Source organism: Polypterus senegalus, chromosome 3 (genome assembly GCF_016835505.1).
Source record: "Polypterus senegalus isolate Bchr_013 chromosome 3, ASM1683550v1, whole genome shotgun sequence".
In the NCBI taxonomy this organism is placed as follows: Eukaryota; Metazoa; Chordata; class Cladistia; order Polypteriformes; family Polypteridae; genus Polypterus; species Polypterus senegalus.
The window spans coordinates 56569676-56589394 of NC_053156.1; the positions used below are offsets into that span (position 1 = coordinate 56569676).

Sequence of the window (19719 nt, forward strand, 5' to 3'; positions counted from 1 at the left end):
TAGATTAAGTTTTACCAGTCAAAGATCTACCAAAGATGTGGTGCTGATGAGAAATACACTCAATGGTCACTTTATTAGGTAGACCTTGCTAGTACCGGGTTGGACCCCATTTTTGCCTTCAGAACTGCAGTAATTCTTCATAGCATAGTTTCAACAATGCTATCAACACCAGTTTTGGTCCATATTGACATGATAGCATCTCACAGTTGCTGCAGATCTGTCGACTACACATCCATGATGTGAATCTCCTGTTACACCACAACCCAAAGGTGCTCTGTTGGATTGAGATCTGGTGACTGTGGTGGTCATTTGAGTAGAGTGAACTTATTGTCATGTTCAAGAAAACAGTTTGAGATGCTTTGAGTTTTGTGACAATGCGTTATCCTGCAGGAAGTAGCCATTAGAAGTTGGGTATACTGTGGTCATAAAGGGATGGCCATAGTCAGCAACAATACTCAGGTAAACGGTAGCATTTAAACAATGCTCAGTTAGTACTAAGGGGCCCAAAGTGTGTCAAGAAAATACCCCCCACATGATTAGACCACCAGCACTAGCCTGAACCGTTGATAAGTCAGGATGGATCCATGCTTACAATGTTGTTGACACCAAATTCTGACCCTAACATCCTAATGTGGCGGGAGAAATTGAGACTCATCAGACCAGGCAACATTTTTCCAGTCTTCTATTGTCCAATTTTGGTGAGCCCATGTGAATTATAGTCTCAACTGCCTTTATTTATCTAACAGGAGTGGCAGCTGGTGGGGTCTCTTGCTGCTGTAGCCCATCTGCTTCAAGGTTCGACATGTTGTGCAGTCAGAGATGCTCTTCTGCATACCTCAGTTGTAATGAGTGGTTATGTGAGTTACTGTTGCCATTCTATCACCATGAATCACTCTGGCCATTCTCCACTGACCTCTGGCAACAACAAGGTATTTTCCCCCAGAGATCTGCCGCTCACTGAATATTTTCCCATTTTTCTGGCAGTACTCTGTAAACCCTAGAGATGGTTGTGCTGTGAAAACCCCAGTAGATCAGCAGTTTGAGAAATACTCAGACCATCCTGTCTGGCACCAACAACCATGCCACGTTCAAAGTCACTTAAATCACCTTTCTTCCCCGCTCTGATGCTTGGTTTGAACTTCAGCAGGTTGTCTTGACAATGTCTACCTGCTTAAATGCAATGAGTTGCTGCCATGTGATTGGCTGAATAGATATTTGTGTTAACGAGCAGTTGAACTGGTGTACCTAATAAAACAGCTGGTGAGTTTAAAATGCTTTTGACAAAAAAACATTTTTTATGCTAGACATCTTGATGCTCACACTAAAATTTAGTCGAAAATATATAGAAAAACAAAATTTATTTTGCTTAATGAGGTATGCAATGCTTTGTTTGCAATTAACAAAATGTGACTCACTTTATGAAGGAAAAGTGATTTTTAAAGGACATGAAAATCTGGCTCAGAGCTTTGCAACACAACCAAAGTTTTATTAATCATTCAGAAAAGCCCAGGCGGATCCTGTTCTGATTTGAAAGGCCCCCCAAACACTTTTATTTGTCAGGGTGTGGGTCGGCTCGCTTTAGAGTTCAATGGTTTGTTTTCCTGTCTTGTTTTTCCTGCTTGCGCTCTCTCCATGAAGGTGTTGATATGAACTCTCGGCGAGAATGTTTCACAGCAATGCCAGTGTTGAGTCTGAGAAGGTCCTGTTTACCATTCCCTGCCTGACGCATCCTTGTCTCTTTGTGTGTTAATGCATTCTTATCAGACGGCCCATCGGCTGGCCGGCCTCCACACTGCCGGCACTGAAGATAAGAAGAGTTTAATCGCCCCTCTCAACTGCCACCACATTGTACATTAGATTGGTTTTACAGACAACTCATTAATATTAATTTCAGATTTCCTGATTGTAATCCTGGACAATACATTAGTCATGTTTTTTTTGTCAACTACATCAAAAAAGTCTCTACAATGTGCCAATGTTCCATCCTGACTTTTACATTGAATGCACTGATGCCAGGACAGGCTTCATCCATTAAGTTCTTGTTTGGAAGAAGGAGGTCTGGAAAAGGAATGAATGAATGAATAAATGAAACAAAAGTCTCATTTTCATGCTACCTAAACTCAGAGCAATCTTTTCGGTTATCAACACTTATAACGAGTGTATTTCCATTTTATAATTTGAAATATTCAGGGAAATCAAATTCAAGCTTTCTAGCAAAATTAGAACATTTTTCACTTCACATACTGTACACTAGAAAATGCAAGTAAAATTTGCTTTGGTAAATCAATCGTTGTTATACTCTATAATGTATAGCATCTTTGACTGTCATCACCTTAGCAAGGTACTTTACAAGACGTACAAGAACACACCACCAATGCACACACGATATGGCAAACTGAGTTACAAAAATCCTTCATTAATACAGACTCGGTGATACTATCTACTGAAGGCACAGATTTGAAAGTGTCTGGTTATGAATAGAAATCATTCAATGCCTTTTTTGTTAGACACTATTTTTACTGTTTTTCCTATGATAAAGTTAATTAAATTTAGAATTGTACCACAGGTGAGATTTGGAATCTTCTCAAGAGTTTCTGTACCAGCAAAGGGCCTGATGGAACCTGTGGTTTTGGATTTTACAAATGCTTAAGTACAATAGGATATGCTGAACAGTGTAATGCATAAGAGATTTGGAATCCCAAGCTCAGTTTTACATGAATCTCATGACTGTGAAGTGTCAAAACATCTTGACTTAAATGAGCTGCCACTGTCCTGAAGTGTTTTTACTTTTCAGATTACTTTGGAATGAAGGGTAATGGCAGACGTGTGGTAAGCAACTTCTTCTTTTGCAGTGATGGTTAAATGACTTTCTTCTTTTGCAGTAATGGTTAAATGACTATCAAATATAAAAATAAACAGAATGATGGAATTATGTTTTTTTTTTTATTTGAAGAAAATAAAATTGCATACAATCTAATCGAACTTATACAACAAATAACTTCATATTGAGAACGTGAATACAGTTTGTGAATTCTGACCACAGACTTCTTGTTGTTTAGGTCCAGTAGGCTACCATCTACTAGGAAAATGAGGCTGGACCTGGCCAGACTCCACGACCAGGCTGTTTCTAATGAGTTTGCACGAAGTTTGCGTGAGGAAGTTATGGATTTGGGTGCAACTGCTGATCCTAATGTAATGTGGGAGACCTTCCGTGACAAGACCTTGAAGGTAGCTGAGGGATGTGTTTGTGTTACCAGTGTTCCCAGAAGGAGGGGTTTCATCTCACAGGGCACTCTGGATATCATTAAGAGGAGTCTGGACCAGGAATTGAGAAGGATGGCTGTGTTGGCTTTGAGGGCTGAAAAGGAGGTGTTTGTTAGAGGAATCTGTGAGAAAATTAAACACCACCCAAGGTGTAGTGACACACATCTGAATCTGTTCCTCAGAGAGTCGCAGTCAGGGCGGCTGATGGAATGGTTCTTACAGATGGCACTGCAGTTGTGACCCGCTGGTCTGGCTACTTTCAGCAGTTGTTCAAAGTCGATCTTCCGGCTAAGACGTTGGATATCTCTGGGTCCACGGTTCTTGAGGCTGATCCTCCGATTAGCTGTGAACCACCCAGTCTCACTGAGATTGCACAGGTGGTGAACCAGCTGAGGGGAGGATAGGCTGCAGGGATCTGTGGTATCCAGGGTGAATGTCTCCAGGCTGGTAGTAAGGCTGTCCTCCTTGCATTGCTAGCAATCTTTGCTTCCATTTGGGAGACTGGCATCATCCCAACTGACTGGAAAATGGGACTTGTCGTCCCTATCTGGAAAGGGAAGGGTGATCGCCTGGATTGCAGCAACTACAGGAGGATAACACTGCTTTCGGTGCCAGGAAAGGCCCTTGCTAGGATCATCCACAATAGGATCTGTGATCACTTGCAGACCTACCAGCAATTAGAGCAGTTTGGTTTTATGCCTACCATGTACCATCATGGAACTGAGAGTTCTCATGGAGAGCAAACGTGAATATCAACAGAGTTTCATTGCAGCCCTTGTCGATTTTTGTAAAGAGCTCAACACTGTAGATTGAGCTGCTCTGTGGGACATACTTAGGCTTCACGGGATCCCCTCAAAGCTGCTGGATATCATGGCCGGCCTGTAAACTGGTACTCTGAGTGCTGTGCAGAGTGGGGGCAGAACCTCTGCATTTTTCCCAAGGTCATTCTGGGATTCATCAGGGGTGTGTTTTTGCTCCTACTCTAATCAATGCTGGTATGGACTGAGTGTTGGGCAAGGTCATGGGGTCCAGTGGCTGTGGGACATCTGTCCCTGGTGAAGAAAGATTCACAGATCTTGACTTTGCTGACAATGCTGTGATCTTTGTAGAGTCAATGGAGGCTCTGAGGGGGTTCTCGAGAGATTGAGCGAGGAGTCTGAGTGTCTGGGCTTGCGAGTGTCCTGGATAAAAACCAAGATCTCTAGGGCACAGCCATCAGCAGTGTGTCTCTTTGTGGAGAGAGTGTCGACCTTGTCAAGATGTTTACTTACCCCGGCAGTGACATTCATGTCTCTGGTGACTCTTCCTATGAAGTCAGTAGATGGATTGGAAGGGCATGGGGGGTCATGAGGTCGTTGAAAAGGGGTGTGTGCGTCCTCACGATATCTATGCAAGAGGATGAAGGTCCAAGTCTTTAGAGTCTTGGTGCTGCTGGTCTTCCTATATGGTTGTGAAACATGGATGCTATCCAGTGACCTGAGATTAATACTGGACTCCTTTGGTACTGTGTCTCTATGGAAGATCCTTGGAAACCGCTGGTTTAACTTTGTGTTGAATGAGCGGTTCCTTACAGAGTCCTGAATGAGGCACATTACCGGCATTGTGAGGGAGCAGTGGCGAGATTCTCCGTGGGTGATCCGGCTCACAGGATTCTCATTGTTGAGGACCTGAACAGCTGGACCAGGCCAAGGGGATGCCCATGTAACACCTAGCTGATGCAGATATACAGTTATTACCAGAAGATAGGACTGGGCCATGTGTCTGCCTGGGTGGTTGACAACCAGGATCCAAAGGTGTCTCGTCGTGTGGTGGGTGCAGCAACATGCTGTACCAGTGCATGCTCCCCAACCTGAACCTGAATCTGAATACAAGGAGGCCAAAGCTAGAAAAACAAAAATGAAAAGAAAAAAATCAGAAAGTTATAAAAAAAGGAAAGCAACAAAACAGAATTCTACCTCCACCCGAGGGAAAGAGAGGAGAGGCAACAGCATGAACAAAAATCGAAAAAAAACAAAGAAGGAAAAATGTCCTTTGCCCTGATATAAATGCTTATTCTAAAATTCTAATATTCTTAAATCTTGCCATATTTTTAAAAGGTTTTGAATGGATCCTCTAAGTGACAATTTCAAACAGTAGAAAACATTACTTACCCACTGACTTATAAAATGATGGGATTACAAATTTCACCTGCATCTGCCGTTCCTCCAGTGTCACATATCGCGATAAATGGCATGATCACCTTACTCAGAGCATCTGTATATGGCACTCTATAGATTAAATACTTTATTGGACCAGAATGTAGTCACAAATACACAGACCACTCTGGCCTGACATGAGGCACAGGAATACACATGCTTAGCAAAATAGTTGGTTTAATATTTTTCAGAGGAAATAAAAATTGTGTTAAAATGAACGTTTCCATGTGCTTCCCTATAGCCTCTGTAATATTTGCTAAATCCTAAAAACTACTGGATGGTTGGACCCATTTAGGTTTTTAGAAAAACACATTCGGTGCTAGTAAAATCCTGTTAGAAATTCACATTATTTCAAATGATAGATTTTAATTTAATTCTATTCACTCTAAATAGTGAGGGATTAATAAAGTGTCTATCTATCTATCTATCTATCTATCTATCTATCTATCTATCTATCTATCTATCTATCTAAATATTTTTTTTTCTGTTTTTATTCTCATTTTACTATATAGTACAGTGTTGGGAGAATATACATGAATTTATAACTGTATACTTATGTACATAATTTCAGCACTTACAGTTAACTTTTGATGACAATAATATATCTCTATTTTAAGAACATATAACACTTTAGTCTCTAAATGGTTAATAACCAAAACAGATTATTAGACAGCATTTAATTCAATGGTAATGAAACTAACCATACGATGACCCCTACTGGCTAAAATCAGCAACGTAGTATTGTAAAGTTATCGCCAATGACGAATTCCGAAGAAGATGAAATTGTTGGTCATCAGGCAATTGAACGAAATTTTTTTTTTCATTACATGAAAGTTAGCATTTACGGACAAGGAGGAACCAGGCACGGACTGCCAATTTCTGGAAACACGTCTGAAACGTTAAAGGAGGTATTTGGTTTTCAGCAAGATATTTAAATACATAATACATACATACGCTGATACTTACAGATAAAGCAAACTTGGGAGACATGGGATTCAGCCAAGTGTTAAAAGGCTGCAGTGCTAAAACTTAAGTATTACAGTGCAAATACTTAAGTTTTAAAGAATACAATATTTCTGAATTAAATTCAAAGGTGAGGGGGTAAAGTTCAGATCCACACATATGAACAGGGTTTGCGCATTCTGTGTTGGTTTTTCCAAGGGATCTCAATTAGTTTAGCAGACAACTCCAAATTGGACTGGTTTGAATAACGTAGTAGTTAGTAGTAGGAGTAGAAATCGAACTGTTACGTTTTACAGAGTACGATGAAGTCAATACTTGGATGTTTAATCAACGTGTAACGCGTCTCCACTCTCCTTGATATTCGAGGTATTTATGAAAATAAATAAAAACACTGTGTATCTGTTGCAGAGTGACAAGTACAACATTTACCGGTGCACACATTACACTTTCAGTGCCTCCATTTCTACTGTCCAAAAATATGGTCTCTCAGTGAGTGCGCCCTATTTACGTTGCATTTTTGCCCTTTCGTCTGTTGCTGTTGAAATATGTATTCTGCGACCGTCAAGTAAATAAAAATATATACAGTATAAAACGTTGATCGACGAATTGGTATAATTGCTATGGCAATTACATAATAATAATAATAATAATAATAATAATAATAATAATAATAATAATAATAATAATTTTAAAGGTTAAACTACACAGATTAAAAGGTTATTTTCAGGTTACTGTAATCGATGTTCAACAGGTTCACAAAATTCTGGCTCCTTGTCTCACTCTTTCTTATAAGAAACTGATAAATGAATAATACCCCTCGTTTCAAGTCGGAGACTCGGTCTCATTTTCTATGAAACTATAATAGTTGCGTTTCATTGATAACAATCATTGCAGAAGAAGAGAGTATATAAGCGCCTTTACTAGTGCTTCTGCTTCACTGTACCAGGAGAATGGTTTCGAATCAAAGCCCGGTGAATTTCTGTGTTTAAATGTTCACGTTTTTCTTGTGTCCAAGGGTTTCAGATCTCCAAAATGGCTTGAAAAATTCTGCACTGAATTAATAAGGCAACCAGTAAAGATGCAATGGGTGATACGGTCCCCCATTTTTTCTTGCTTTAGCCTCTCATCTCCCAGAGTCTGGTTTCGGATCCAGGACAGGTAACCGTCCGCCTTTTTTTTCAGATTTCCCCTCACATCCATGCGCAAGTTGGATGTATTTATAACTCTAAAAAGTGTTGCACCCACAAACGGATTACGCGACTTTCTACTCTCTCCGCAGTTTTTGTGGACAACATTTCACAAGACGACCCTTTTAGCGCGTCCTTCAGAATGCTGCGTTTTAAATTAGTAATCCTTATGTCTATACAAATATATATATAATATTGAAATGATAAATACAACAATAAGAATGCATGGTGAACATCTGTGTTTGCTGCCTATAGTTTGAAAAGAAATTTAATTCAAACTACCAAGGTTATAATGGTGTGTTACTGAGATATTACTTTTGATTACCACAGTCAAATTTCAGGTCATTTATACTTTCTGACCTTAAGTATTTCTTAATTAATGCAAACAGCGATCCCAAACAGGATCAGCGGGTTATAAAAATGATTGATCGATTTAATACCTTCTTTCATTCCATATACTTCATCTCACGGCACTTTTAGGCCTTCTTGCACAGTGTCCAGAAGTTTAAAAGGGGCCCAAGCTTGGCTTGTCATCAATGACAGCTGTTAGGTTGTTCCGTTAGATCGATTTCGACTCCAATGGCTTTGCCTGCTTTTCCAGACCAATCATCTTCTGTGTAGGCCAAGTTTATTCCGGCTCCCTGCAACTCCTATCTGGTGGAACATGTACAAAAGTGTATACCTCTACAATTGTATTATTTTACACGTTTAGTACCATCACATCATGCACAAGTCAGTCATATTATGTGTGGTGGCGCTTTGAGAAATGAAAAAAGATAGATAGATAGATAGATAGATAGATAGATAGATAGATAGATAGATAGATAGATAGATAGATAGATAGATAGATAGATACTTTATTAATCCCCAAGGGGAAATTCACATATTCCAGCAGCAGCATACTGATAAAAACAATATTAATTAAAGAGTGATAAAAATGCAGTGCAAGTTATAAAATGCAAGGTGGAGAGTGTGAAGCAGGTATAACGGACAATAACTTTGTATAATGTTAACGTTTACCCCGGGTGGAACTGAAGAGTCGCATAGTGTGGGGGAGGAACGATCTTCTCAGTCTGTCAGTGGAGCAGGACAGTGGCAGCAGTCTGTCAATGAAGCTGCTCCTCTGTCTGGAAAGCGCTATATAAATGTAATGAATTATTATTATCATTGTTATTATTACTATGTACATGCACTGACAATTTCTATGAGGTTGCACCGTATCAGTTGTCATTTCTCCTTCAAATCAGAATTGTGGGAAGCCAGGACCAACGGTGGCCGATGGCAGATTAACACACACAGGCACACGGGACCAATGGCTACTAGTCTAAGTAACCTAACATGCACGTTGTTATTTTAATTTCTCCTTTACATTATAAACATTACATGAAGTGAACCCGAGGAAGAGAAATTATTTGCATATAATTGATGGTGTGATTTCAGTCCGCATAACGGTTTATTTGAGCAGTTTACATATTTGCCCGTGTAATTATGTACGTGTTTTCCCCGTACACCCCACGTTTCCTTCCAAATTCAAACAGACAGAAGATAGATAGATAGATAGATAGATAGATAGATAGATAGATAGATAGATAGATACGTTATTTGCTGCAAAGAAAACAATCAGCTTTTTTCAGAGTTTTTTCAAAGTTCAACACATTCATAATGATAACAAATCCACACCACAATTACCAAAAAGGAAGAAAACGTCTGATTTAAAATGAAAAAAGTGGTCACAGCCACAGCATGCCATTATAAAGGCAAAATCCTGTTGGTGTAAAGGAGCCCTAGTAGCGTTTCTTGACACATCTCTGCTAAGTAATTCCTTATATAACGAATAATTCGCGCTCAGTGTTGATGTGTCAGATCCATTCAGTGCTGATATTTTTCTTCTGCCGGTTCCTGCAGGTACAGGTTGTGGTCCCTGCGACTTTGTGATTGGATTGAAAATGCACATTATTTGAATGAAGAAAATTTCGGATGCAGTGTGGATTATGCACATGCATCTTACGTGGGAGAGGCTTTCTCTCTGAGACCCAAAGCAACAAGCCGTGGACCAGCGTCCTGTGCCGTCATTGTTCATTTCTTCGCTGCTGCCGCCAGATCTACGTAAACGTGTTTGTCATCGACGTTTCTCTCATTCATTTTTAAGTCCATTACAGAATCGCGGGGAGCATAAGCCTATCCCTAAAGCATCAAGTGCAAGGTAAGAACAAGTCCTGGTTACGAGGAACTGCTTCCGCGCTCCTGCCTGCCCAGTTCTGAGTTTATCTGCATTTCTAATGGATGCGGGAGGAGAAAACAAGCAGAAAAGGAGAACCAGCAACCCCTGCACGGTGTGATTTCGTGACGATAACTGGTGCTGGACCACTGAGCTGCTTATACTATCGTGAAAATCTAGCCATAAAACATAATATTGTGGTAGTTATTAGTGTCAAATGACCTTAATGGTCGATGGACACCACATTAAAATATTGGAATAAGTACGAGTAATCTGAAAGAATGTGAGTACTCTTTAAAATATATACTTTATTTTTAAAGTGAACGTACTATTGGCCCAATAGCAGTAAGGAGGCCAGGGTTCCCGGGTGTTCCCTGCGAGGAGTTTGCATGTTCTCCCCGTATGCATGTGGGTTTCCTCCCGGTACCTTGGTTCCTCCCACAGTACTAAGTCATGCAGGTTAAGAGAACTAGCGATCCTAAATTGGCTCAAGTGTGTGGTTGGTGTGTGTGTTCGCCCTGCCATGGACTGACGGCCTTTTCCAGAGTTTGTTCCTTCCTTGTGCCCTATGATATCTGGGATATACTCCAGCTGACCCCCGAGACCGTGTTCAAGATTAAATGGGTGTGGAAATGACTGACTTGCTTTTGTTGAGATTGTGTGGACTTTGAAATGTAAGTGTGCAGTGTTATATATCAAATGGACGTGTACAATGTCAAAACGCATGTTCTTATAAAATTACACCTGCTTTGACACGAAATAGCCAATTGACAGCAATTCGATAACTGCCCAAAAACTAAATGACACTTAAGAAGTCACTTTTTATTTGTTTGCAACGAGTGGTCGAGTGTTCAGCATAAACATGCGCTAAATAAAGCTTTTTAATATCTGCGCCCCATGTCTTGCATCTCCTTTAGTAAAATTAGTCTGTGTGCCAGTTGGGGGCATTCCCTACTTTACAGCTAATGTCAATCTGCTGGAGCGGTTCGTCAAAGTACTTTTCGTAACCTTTGTCAATAAGCCACAATCTACTAATAAAGGAAGTGTAGGAGTGTATGCGGTGAATAAGACTAAGCAGGCGAACGCGCGTTCACGACGGGAGTGAGTGTGGGGCGTGTGATAAGCGGCGGGGTCGCGCGGGGAGGAGCGCTCTCACTGGTCATCCTTAAGTCTCAATGATTGTAGTCCCTTTCAAGACGCGGCGACACGACATACTTGAAATCACGTTATCTTTGTCAGGACATTGGCAGCTGCTAAACTGGACGAATCGATGAAAGCACTGAAGCTGACTTCCCGTTGGATCGAGAAAGCGACTCGCGTTTATACACTTTGGAAACTAAGAAACGATCAGAAGACACCGACAAATAGAGTGCGTTCAAGAATAAATCGCTGAATAATTCGCAAGACAGTATTTTGAGAGTGAAGCACCTGTGTCTCAACTGAAATGAGCCCAGTGACGGGCCACCTTTAGGACACGCAAAAAGAGGAATAAAGTCCGACTGACACTGGGTAACTTAGTCAGCACAACAACGTTTATTTTGTTTTTAGCACTGATATCTTTAATAAGAAAATATTTCTTTAGAAACTCTGAAAACATGTTTGCGTTTGCAGAATATTAAAAAAGTTAAGTCTGTATTGACGTCTTTTAAAGATGAAAGAAATGTACAGTAAGAATTTGAGCAGATTTATTCAAGTCTATATTTAATTCTACAGTAATGTGCATTTTTATGCTTGTGTGTATTTTAAATAGGCATTCCGAGAGACCTGCTGCGGCAATGTTGCCTCCCGGACTACCGGCCCCAGCCGCTGCTGCGGTGGGCAGGTAAATAGCGCCGAGTCGCGATAATCAAGATGATGGCACCGCTCGGGCAAGGTCTGCCTCAACTTGTCGTGTTGTCTCTTTGCTGCTGGCTGCTCGTCCAGAGTTGTGGACCCGGTCCCGGCGGTGGTCGTCGCTCTCGACCAAGGAAACTAATCCCCGTCCCTCTTAAGCAATCGGTACCCAACTTTTCGGAGAACAACCTGGGCGCCAGCGGAAGACCTGATGGAAAGATAACCAGGCATTCTGAGCGATTCAAGGAGCTCATTCCCAACTATAACCCGGACATCATTTTCAAAGATGAGGAGAACACCTCGGCCGATCGTCTTATGACTCAGGTGGGTACGCAGGGTTTCACGTATAGCGGATATTTAAAGTGAGAAATAAGATTGTGGGTACGTTTGTGGACATTTGTAGATGCTGATGGTTAGTCATTTTTTATAATCTTTTCTAATAGTGTAAAATCCACCGCTGTCAAAAACAATTAGCCCGGATTTCAACTGATCTCCTGGACTCCGCTTTAGATTTGTAGAGCTATGCTCTTCACACTATTTGAACTTTTAAATTTGAAGTATCTATACTTTATAGAATGTAACATTTTTACATTTTTATCAAAAACAATTACTATAGTAATCGCTGTGGTAAGCTCTCCTTGAAATTTAGAGACTTTTTGGAGTGTGCACGTTTCTCCATTTGTGAGCAGGGCTTTCTCCTCCCGTTACTACACGCCACCGAAGTGCATGTTACATTAACTTGAGACATGTTAATAGTCGCAGTTTAAGAATTAGCGGGAGCGATCATGACAGGGCTCACCTGTGGAAGTGCGTGCCGCTGGCCACACCGTTGGCCTTGTGTTAAATTTGATGAAAACGTCCGCATCTCAGAATAAGTACTTATATCATAGCCAATTAACCAGTCTTCTAAACCAGCCTTTTATGTTGCATTTTTCACAAGTGAATACCATCTAGCACTGAATAATGCCAGGGCAAATAATGAGAGCACAATGCCAGGCACAACTTTCCTTAACAAATGAATAATTAATCAATAAACAATAATTAGAATAATATATCAAATGGACACTAATTAAAGGTCAGAATTTAAACGCACATATTAAGAGCACTGGAAAAAAGTATGATCAGGAAATGAGCAGATGGCTAGTCAGAGAAAGGGGTAATGGAGAGACCCTTAGGACAAAGCATCTTCAGCTTTACTAGAGAGTGAATGGCATAAAGCTGCATATTACTTTTAAATTGTGTATAATATATTTTAGTCCTCTATAAGAACAAGTGGTTTTAGTAAATTCTGTTGACTAATTAAGGTCATTATAATGTCATCTGTCAGTTCAGACACCCATACACACTCTTAAACATACTGGTTTTGGAAGGGCACTTTACTGGTTTGTGTGGTTTCTTGTACAACCATTGCCAGAAAATGAAACTTTTTATTATGGGAAGGGTTCTTTCAGCTTTAAAAAGGTTCCTACCACTCTTCAAAATAAAGGTGTCAGAGTGGTCCTTCAGAGTGATGTCATAGGGGAAACATTTTTGGTTCCCAAAGGTCCCATCCACACAAAGGTTCCAGAAAGGACCTTCTTTTATTTAGATCTCTAACAGGCTCCAAATAGTAAATAACCACTAACAGATGGAAACAGATCTGTAAGATATCAATGGCTCATGATTTTAAAAAGACTCTTGCTGCATACAAGAACACAGGATATGTCCTTGCTTTCTTAATTTGTTATTGTATTGCTAGGTAGCCTGCCAAATACTATTAAAGATTTAGTTTGTTTCATACATAATAGGAAGTTTTTCAGGGCACAAAGAACCAGGTTCATAAGCAGAGAACCCTTCCCGGAATGAAATGGTAGTTTGTCAAGCAACAGTTCTACGAGGAACCACACAACCCAGTAAAGAACCGTAAAGTGGTGTTAAATTAAATGGCACATCACAGATCTAAACAAATAGAGGTTCTTTCTGGAGCCAACATACAGATAGTTCTTTTGGGAAGTAGAAACAGTCCCACTATGGCATTGTATTCATTCACAATATACCCAGAGAGAATATTATATGTATGTCCATATATATATATATATATATATATATATATATATATATATATATATATATATATATATATATATATATATATATATATATATATATATATATAACTAAATTCTCATATACAGACTTATTCTTATAACAGGAGTCATTTATTTTTTCCCCAAGCTCAAGTCTGGAATTTCTCTTTGAAAAATACCTCTGTCTTTGATAAAAGCCTGAATGAAAGATGATGATGGTTTCATTTTCAACAATACATTTTTTTTTGATTGTTGACTGAATCATGGTATCTTATTATATAGGGTTATAGTGTCATTATTGGCAAGTGTACAGAGCATAGTGAAATTACTTGAAGTGCTAATCAACAGTCAACAAGTCACCATTCTATGGTACAATGATCAAGATGTGCCTTTATGTTACTGGCTATGTAATTTAATAATCATTTTCAAGCACCACTGAGCTAAAAAGAAAGGTAAACAAAATAGCTTATATACCGAATATCCTGTGAAGTAATGTAAAAAATGCCAGAGTCAAATTGTCATTTAAGCCTGATTTATTTTCCCTGATAGTCAAACTTGGACAAGTGTTTCTATCTTAAAAAATAATTGTTTGATTCTGATTAATTAACCTTTCCTTTTATCTTTAATTACTTCCACGTTTTTATTGGTTTATTTAGCTGTGAAATACTCCATGTGTTGTTGGATTAATCTTATTTTGTATTGCACTTAAGTTACTTAGGTTGGGAACCTGGGTGAATTCCTTAAGTTTGAGATATTAAAAATTCAAGTGCTAGTTCACTGAGTGACTGCAAACAAGGCAACTAATGTGGCTTGACACATAACTGCATGACTGCACACCTCTGTGAGTATTTGTTACACTGCTCTCATAATGCATTTTGCTACAGAACAGCCTGAGAAAACTTTGATATAATAAAGTTTGATACAGCTTGTTCTAAAGGGGCACAAGTTAAAACTTCTCATCACCTTTTCTGTCCAATTAGTGACTTGCAGGGCTTTTAAAAAAAACAAATGGTGAAGCAACTATGTTTATACGGACAGACTGAAGATACAGCGAGTGCTAGATGACACTCTCCATGTACTCGTTTATATATTTTCTGCATTTACTCAGTCTGTGGTAGCTGGGGACCTCATGTCTATGGTAGGAGTAAAATGGGCACCAGGTATGGTGGGAACAAACCCTGAATGGCAGACTACAAGGTGATCTATAATCATTACACATCAAGTCTCATTTCCATCTTCTTCTGAAAGAAAATAATGTAGTTAGTCAACCAACTGTAAATCAAAATAGTCAACATGTTCTTTTTTGTGATGGTATCTCTAAACAAGGGCTACAATGGCTACAGGTTAAACTTGCAGATAGTCTTCATCTGACATATATGCTTTAAAAGGATTATTTGCTTCATTTGCCTTCTCTTTGCTTGCCTATTTTTGCAATCAAATTATAAAGTAGCTGGTGAGTGGCTTTTCCATTCATCCATCCATCATCCAACTCGCTACATCCCAACTACAGGGTCACAGGGGTCTGCTGGATCCAATCCCAGTGAACTCAGGGCGCAAAGCAGGAAACAAACCCCGGGCAGGGCGCCAGCCCACCGCAGAACCCATGCAAACTCCACATAGGGAGGACCCAGGAAGTGAACCCAGGTCTCCTTACAGTGAGGCAGCAGCGCGTGCAGTGCCATCACTGTGCCACCGTGCCGCGAGTGGCTTTTCCATAAAAGGTTAATACATATTCAGACATTTAACAGTTTTTTAATTTCAGGGTTGTGTACTTAGTAGAATCTCTTTCTGCATAATTATTTATCTTGTCACATTATAGAATAAATAACTAATTTGTAGAGGTACAAGCTACTTCCTAAATCTGACAGAAAAAAGAATATTGTAAGGTAGAATAAATGTATTTTCTGTACACTGGTTGATACGGTGGTTAGCATCGCTTCCTTACAGCCAGCCTGTGGAGTTTGAACATTTTAATGGAATCCAACAAGAGTACATGTTTGGTAAATCTGAAAATGTATGCTGTCTTGATCTGAGTGAGGGATGGCGCCTGCCTTATGCCCAGTTCTACCCGAATAGTCATGCCCGAGGAAACCATGCAGTAGAAAAAGTAGCTTTAAACAATGGATAGAGGGATATATATTTCGGGGACCTAGGTAAACTAATAAGCTATAACTTAGGCAGCATGTCAGCTAGACAGGAATATTTACGAATGCACAGAGTGATAAAATACTGGATTATTTGTTATAACTAGTCCTAGGTGATAAGATAATTGGAGGAACATCTGCAAATCAAAAATACGAGATCAGCTTCAAACTGATAATAGACCAGATACCATTCAGTGATTATTGCAAAATCTAGTGAAGAGTATAGTACAATACTTGCCTTAAAATACACTAAAAAACATGCAAGATGGTCAAGTTGTAATTGAAATGTGTCATACAGGAGTGCAAATAACTGATAATATCAATTTGAAAAGAAATCTGTTTAATTACAAAAAAACTATGTTTTTTAAGGCTACCCAGTGGCCTTCTTTGTTAATATATGGTTGGAAGCCATAGGATTCTGAACTTACTACTTTTTGTCTTACCTAATATACTGTATGTATGGATAGGCCCTCTAATAAAACATATTACTTTTTATCAATTTATTTTCTGATTTGGTGGGGTTGCATGGAGATAAATGCAGTAGCATCAGGTACAAGGAAGCAGCCAGCTCTGGATAAGGAGACAGATCATTTCTTGCCATACTCATGGATACAGTCGCACAACGTAACTCAGCGTGTACATTAATGTAAGCATGAAGCAAAGGTGCAAACACAAAACAAGGAGATGAACCTCTATCTCTGGAGCTGTGAGACAAAGAAAGGACATACAAGCAGTCCACAGACAAAAAGTAGGTGTGAGGTTTGAACCGAGGAGACAGGATCCTTGAGACAGTAGAACTAATTACTGCACCAGCTAATACTGTATTATCATCATCTCTTTTCCATAGTTGTTAATGCAACTCATGAGGCTTGTTAAACACTTCATTCAGACTCTCTCTCTAATGTAATGTGCTTGGAATTAATGCTTAATATAGTTAGGAGACTTGGGTTCACTTCCTGGGTCCTCCCTATGTGGAGTTTGCATGTTCTCCCCGTGTCTGTGTGGGTTTCCTCCCGCAGTCCAAAGACATGCTGGTTAGGTGCATTGGCAATCCTAAATTGTCCCTAGTGTGTGCTTGGTGTGTGTGTGTGTGTGTGCCCTGCGGTGGGCTGGCGCCCTGCCCAGGGTTTGTTTCCTGCCTTGTGCCCTGTGTTGGCTGGGATTGGCTCCAGCAGACCCCCATGACCCTATAGTTAGGATAATGGATGGATGGATAGTGCATATAACAATAACAACCACCTCAGTTGTGTACTTTATATAGTACCCTGCTAAAATGAAGACTATTCCAACACTCAGACTTAATAAAATAATATAAATAAAATGTGTGACAAAAAGTAATTTCAGCAAGCATTAGCTGTCCAACCTGTATTGAATATGGCAAGGAAGATCATTAGGCTCAGAACTACCACTACATGTCCATAGATTAAACTCATTATGAAAAGTGAATACATGGTATTTGTGAGGTAAAGGTGAAAATACAAAAACATGCATAGGAAGTACGGCACTCCCAGCAATGCATAATCAATTTTATGGACATATGGTTGAGTTTATTAAGGTTCAAATCCCTGGTAATGATGCAGTGTAGAACATTTTAAGGCTATCAACAGTGAAAGCGGGAGGACTTTTGTAAAAATAATTACAAGGAAGCTCTCACAGTCACTGAAAAAAACGGGAGGCCAAGAGGACACACATCAGGACTTGTGGATTGTGCATCAAATCAAAACTTCACAATTATCAATACTTTTTTTCTATCTTGAGAAATATGGTGTTCACCGTGAAGTGTCACCTCATGATTTGAACCCACCCGGGACAATTTAGAATCACCAATGCACCTAACCTGCATGTCTTTGGACTGTGGGAGGAAACCCACACAGACACGGGGAGAACGTGCAAACTCCACATAGGGAGGACCCGGGAATTCTGAGCTAAGAATATTTTTTCCAATATCCATTACCACATCTGTTACTGACCATTCATCATCACCAAATTTGTCTGGACTGGTGCTGGGAATCAAATAGTCTGGACAACCATTGACGAGCATCAGGTGATCTACAACACTGAGCTGGGATGAGAGGTGACACTGCTACAATGGCAGGTGTCATGATGTGGGACGTGATTGGTTTAATCCCTAATTGAATATACTTGTTAAAAGCAATTTGGCAACACAGTACAGTATATCAAAGAGATCCTGCAATTCAGCACATAACCTTTTGTGGCTGATTTAACGGTAATATTGCTGACTACATATGGCTGCCACAACTCCAGAATGGCTGCCTGATGTCATTTCTTTTCTCTGTCTACCACAAAACGTATGTGAGACATTTTAGGATTCCATCTAGAGTCCTCTCCACGCACCATTACATTGTTGGAGTAGCAACTCATACTTATTTGTTTATCAGACACCTTTACCAAAGGCAAATTATAAAATCAGTATTCATTACAAATATATTAAAAAACCCAGGGTGTGCCACAGAACTGAGGCTGTTAAACTTAATGCTTAAGACAACACAATAAAAAAACAATATTTTAAATAGCATCTTTCCATTGCTAACACAATAACACAATGTAAAGGCACTTTATAGCCCACCTCTATATATTTCTTCAACTGCATCATAAGCAGACTAAGTGACTTATTCATTCATAGTTATAAAGATGTCGGGGAATACTAGAAACAGTGCCTGCTTGGATGTAACACAGAGCAACTTTAAGTGTCCATTTTGCGATACATGGCCACTTAGGTCACTACTACTAATAATAATACTTATGATAATAATACTAATAATAATAACTACCTCCCCCTTCACAATTCATCCTAGACAAATTGCTCTTTCCCTCACACGTCACTCTCTGCATTGTGATATTCATGCAAATTGGACCACCACCTATGGGTGCACCTGTCTGCTTCATACAGTGTACACATTTTGTTTTTATCTAATTATTTTTTTCTATATTTGGATTGCTGGAAGGTTAATCAATTTGTTCAAGGTCAAACAGTGAATCAGCCAAGCAACTTTATGATTAATACTCTAATGCTTTATCCAATAGATTATAATATTATTAGGCAATCAAGCTTATAAATACAGTATCAAACTGACTAACTCATAAACTTAAAACAAAGTGTGACTAGAATCTACAGTTGACAAAAGTTGAACCTGCTAAAGACCTGACATGAAGAAAAAATATTAATGATCTGTGAAAATGCAGAAGGGGCGGTATGGTGGTGCAGTGGGTAGCGCTGCCGCCTCGCAGTTAGGAGACCTGGGTTCGCTTCCCGGGTCCTCCCTACGTGGAGTTTGCATGTTCTCCCCGAGTCTGCCTGGGTTTCCTCCCACAGTCCAAAGACATGCAGGTTAGGTGCATTGTGTGCCCTGTGGTGGGCTGGCGCCCTGGCTGGGGTTTGTTTCCTGCCTTGCTGCCTGGGATTGGCTCCAGCAGACCCCCGTGACCCTGTAGTTAGGATATAGTGGGTTGGATAATGGATGGAAAATGTAGGACTCTGTAGAAGCAATCACAGTACATCAAGGGGATTTCAGAGAATTGGTGATGGAAAACAGTTTTTAAAAAGTCAACAAAAAGATCTGGTTCTTCATCCTACATAATTGCCTTATTTGATGGAAGCTTAGTATAGAGCTCTACGTGCTCAGTATGAATAATCACTGTGAGTTTGGGAGTAAAGCTTTGGGCTTGCAAGAATAATTTAATTTTCTCATACATTAGCACAAGGATCCACTGAGCTGGAATTGGACTCTTCTCTAGCTCCTGTCTTATAACAAGATATCTCATTTGGTTTGAGAAAATGACAGAAGGTGAATTAAGAAAGATAATGTGTATCCAATTACACAAAAAACA

General features: G+C 39.7%; 1 protein-coding gene across 1 annotated transcript in view; it reads left to right on the plus strand.

Moving 5' to 3' along the window:
- The first annotated feature begins 10996 nt into the window (after window positions 1-10996).
- Window positions 10997-19719, plus strand: part of dhh (desert hedgehog signaling molecule) — a 40890-nt gene continuing 32167 nt past the window's right edge. Inside the window, exons 1-2 of the mRNA XM_039747257.1 lie at window positions 10997-11336; window positions 11578-11984. Coding sequence (XP_039603191.1) covers window positions 11679-11984 — 306 coding nt within the window. The 5' untranslated portion in view covers window positions 10997-11336; window positions 11578-11678. The remainder of the gene's footprint in view (window positions 11337-11577; window positions 11985-19719) is intronic.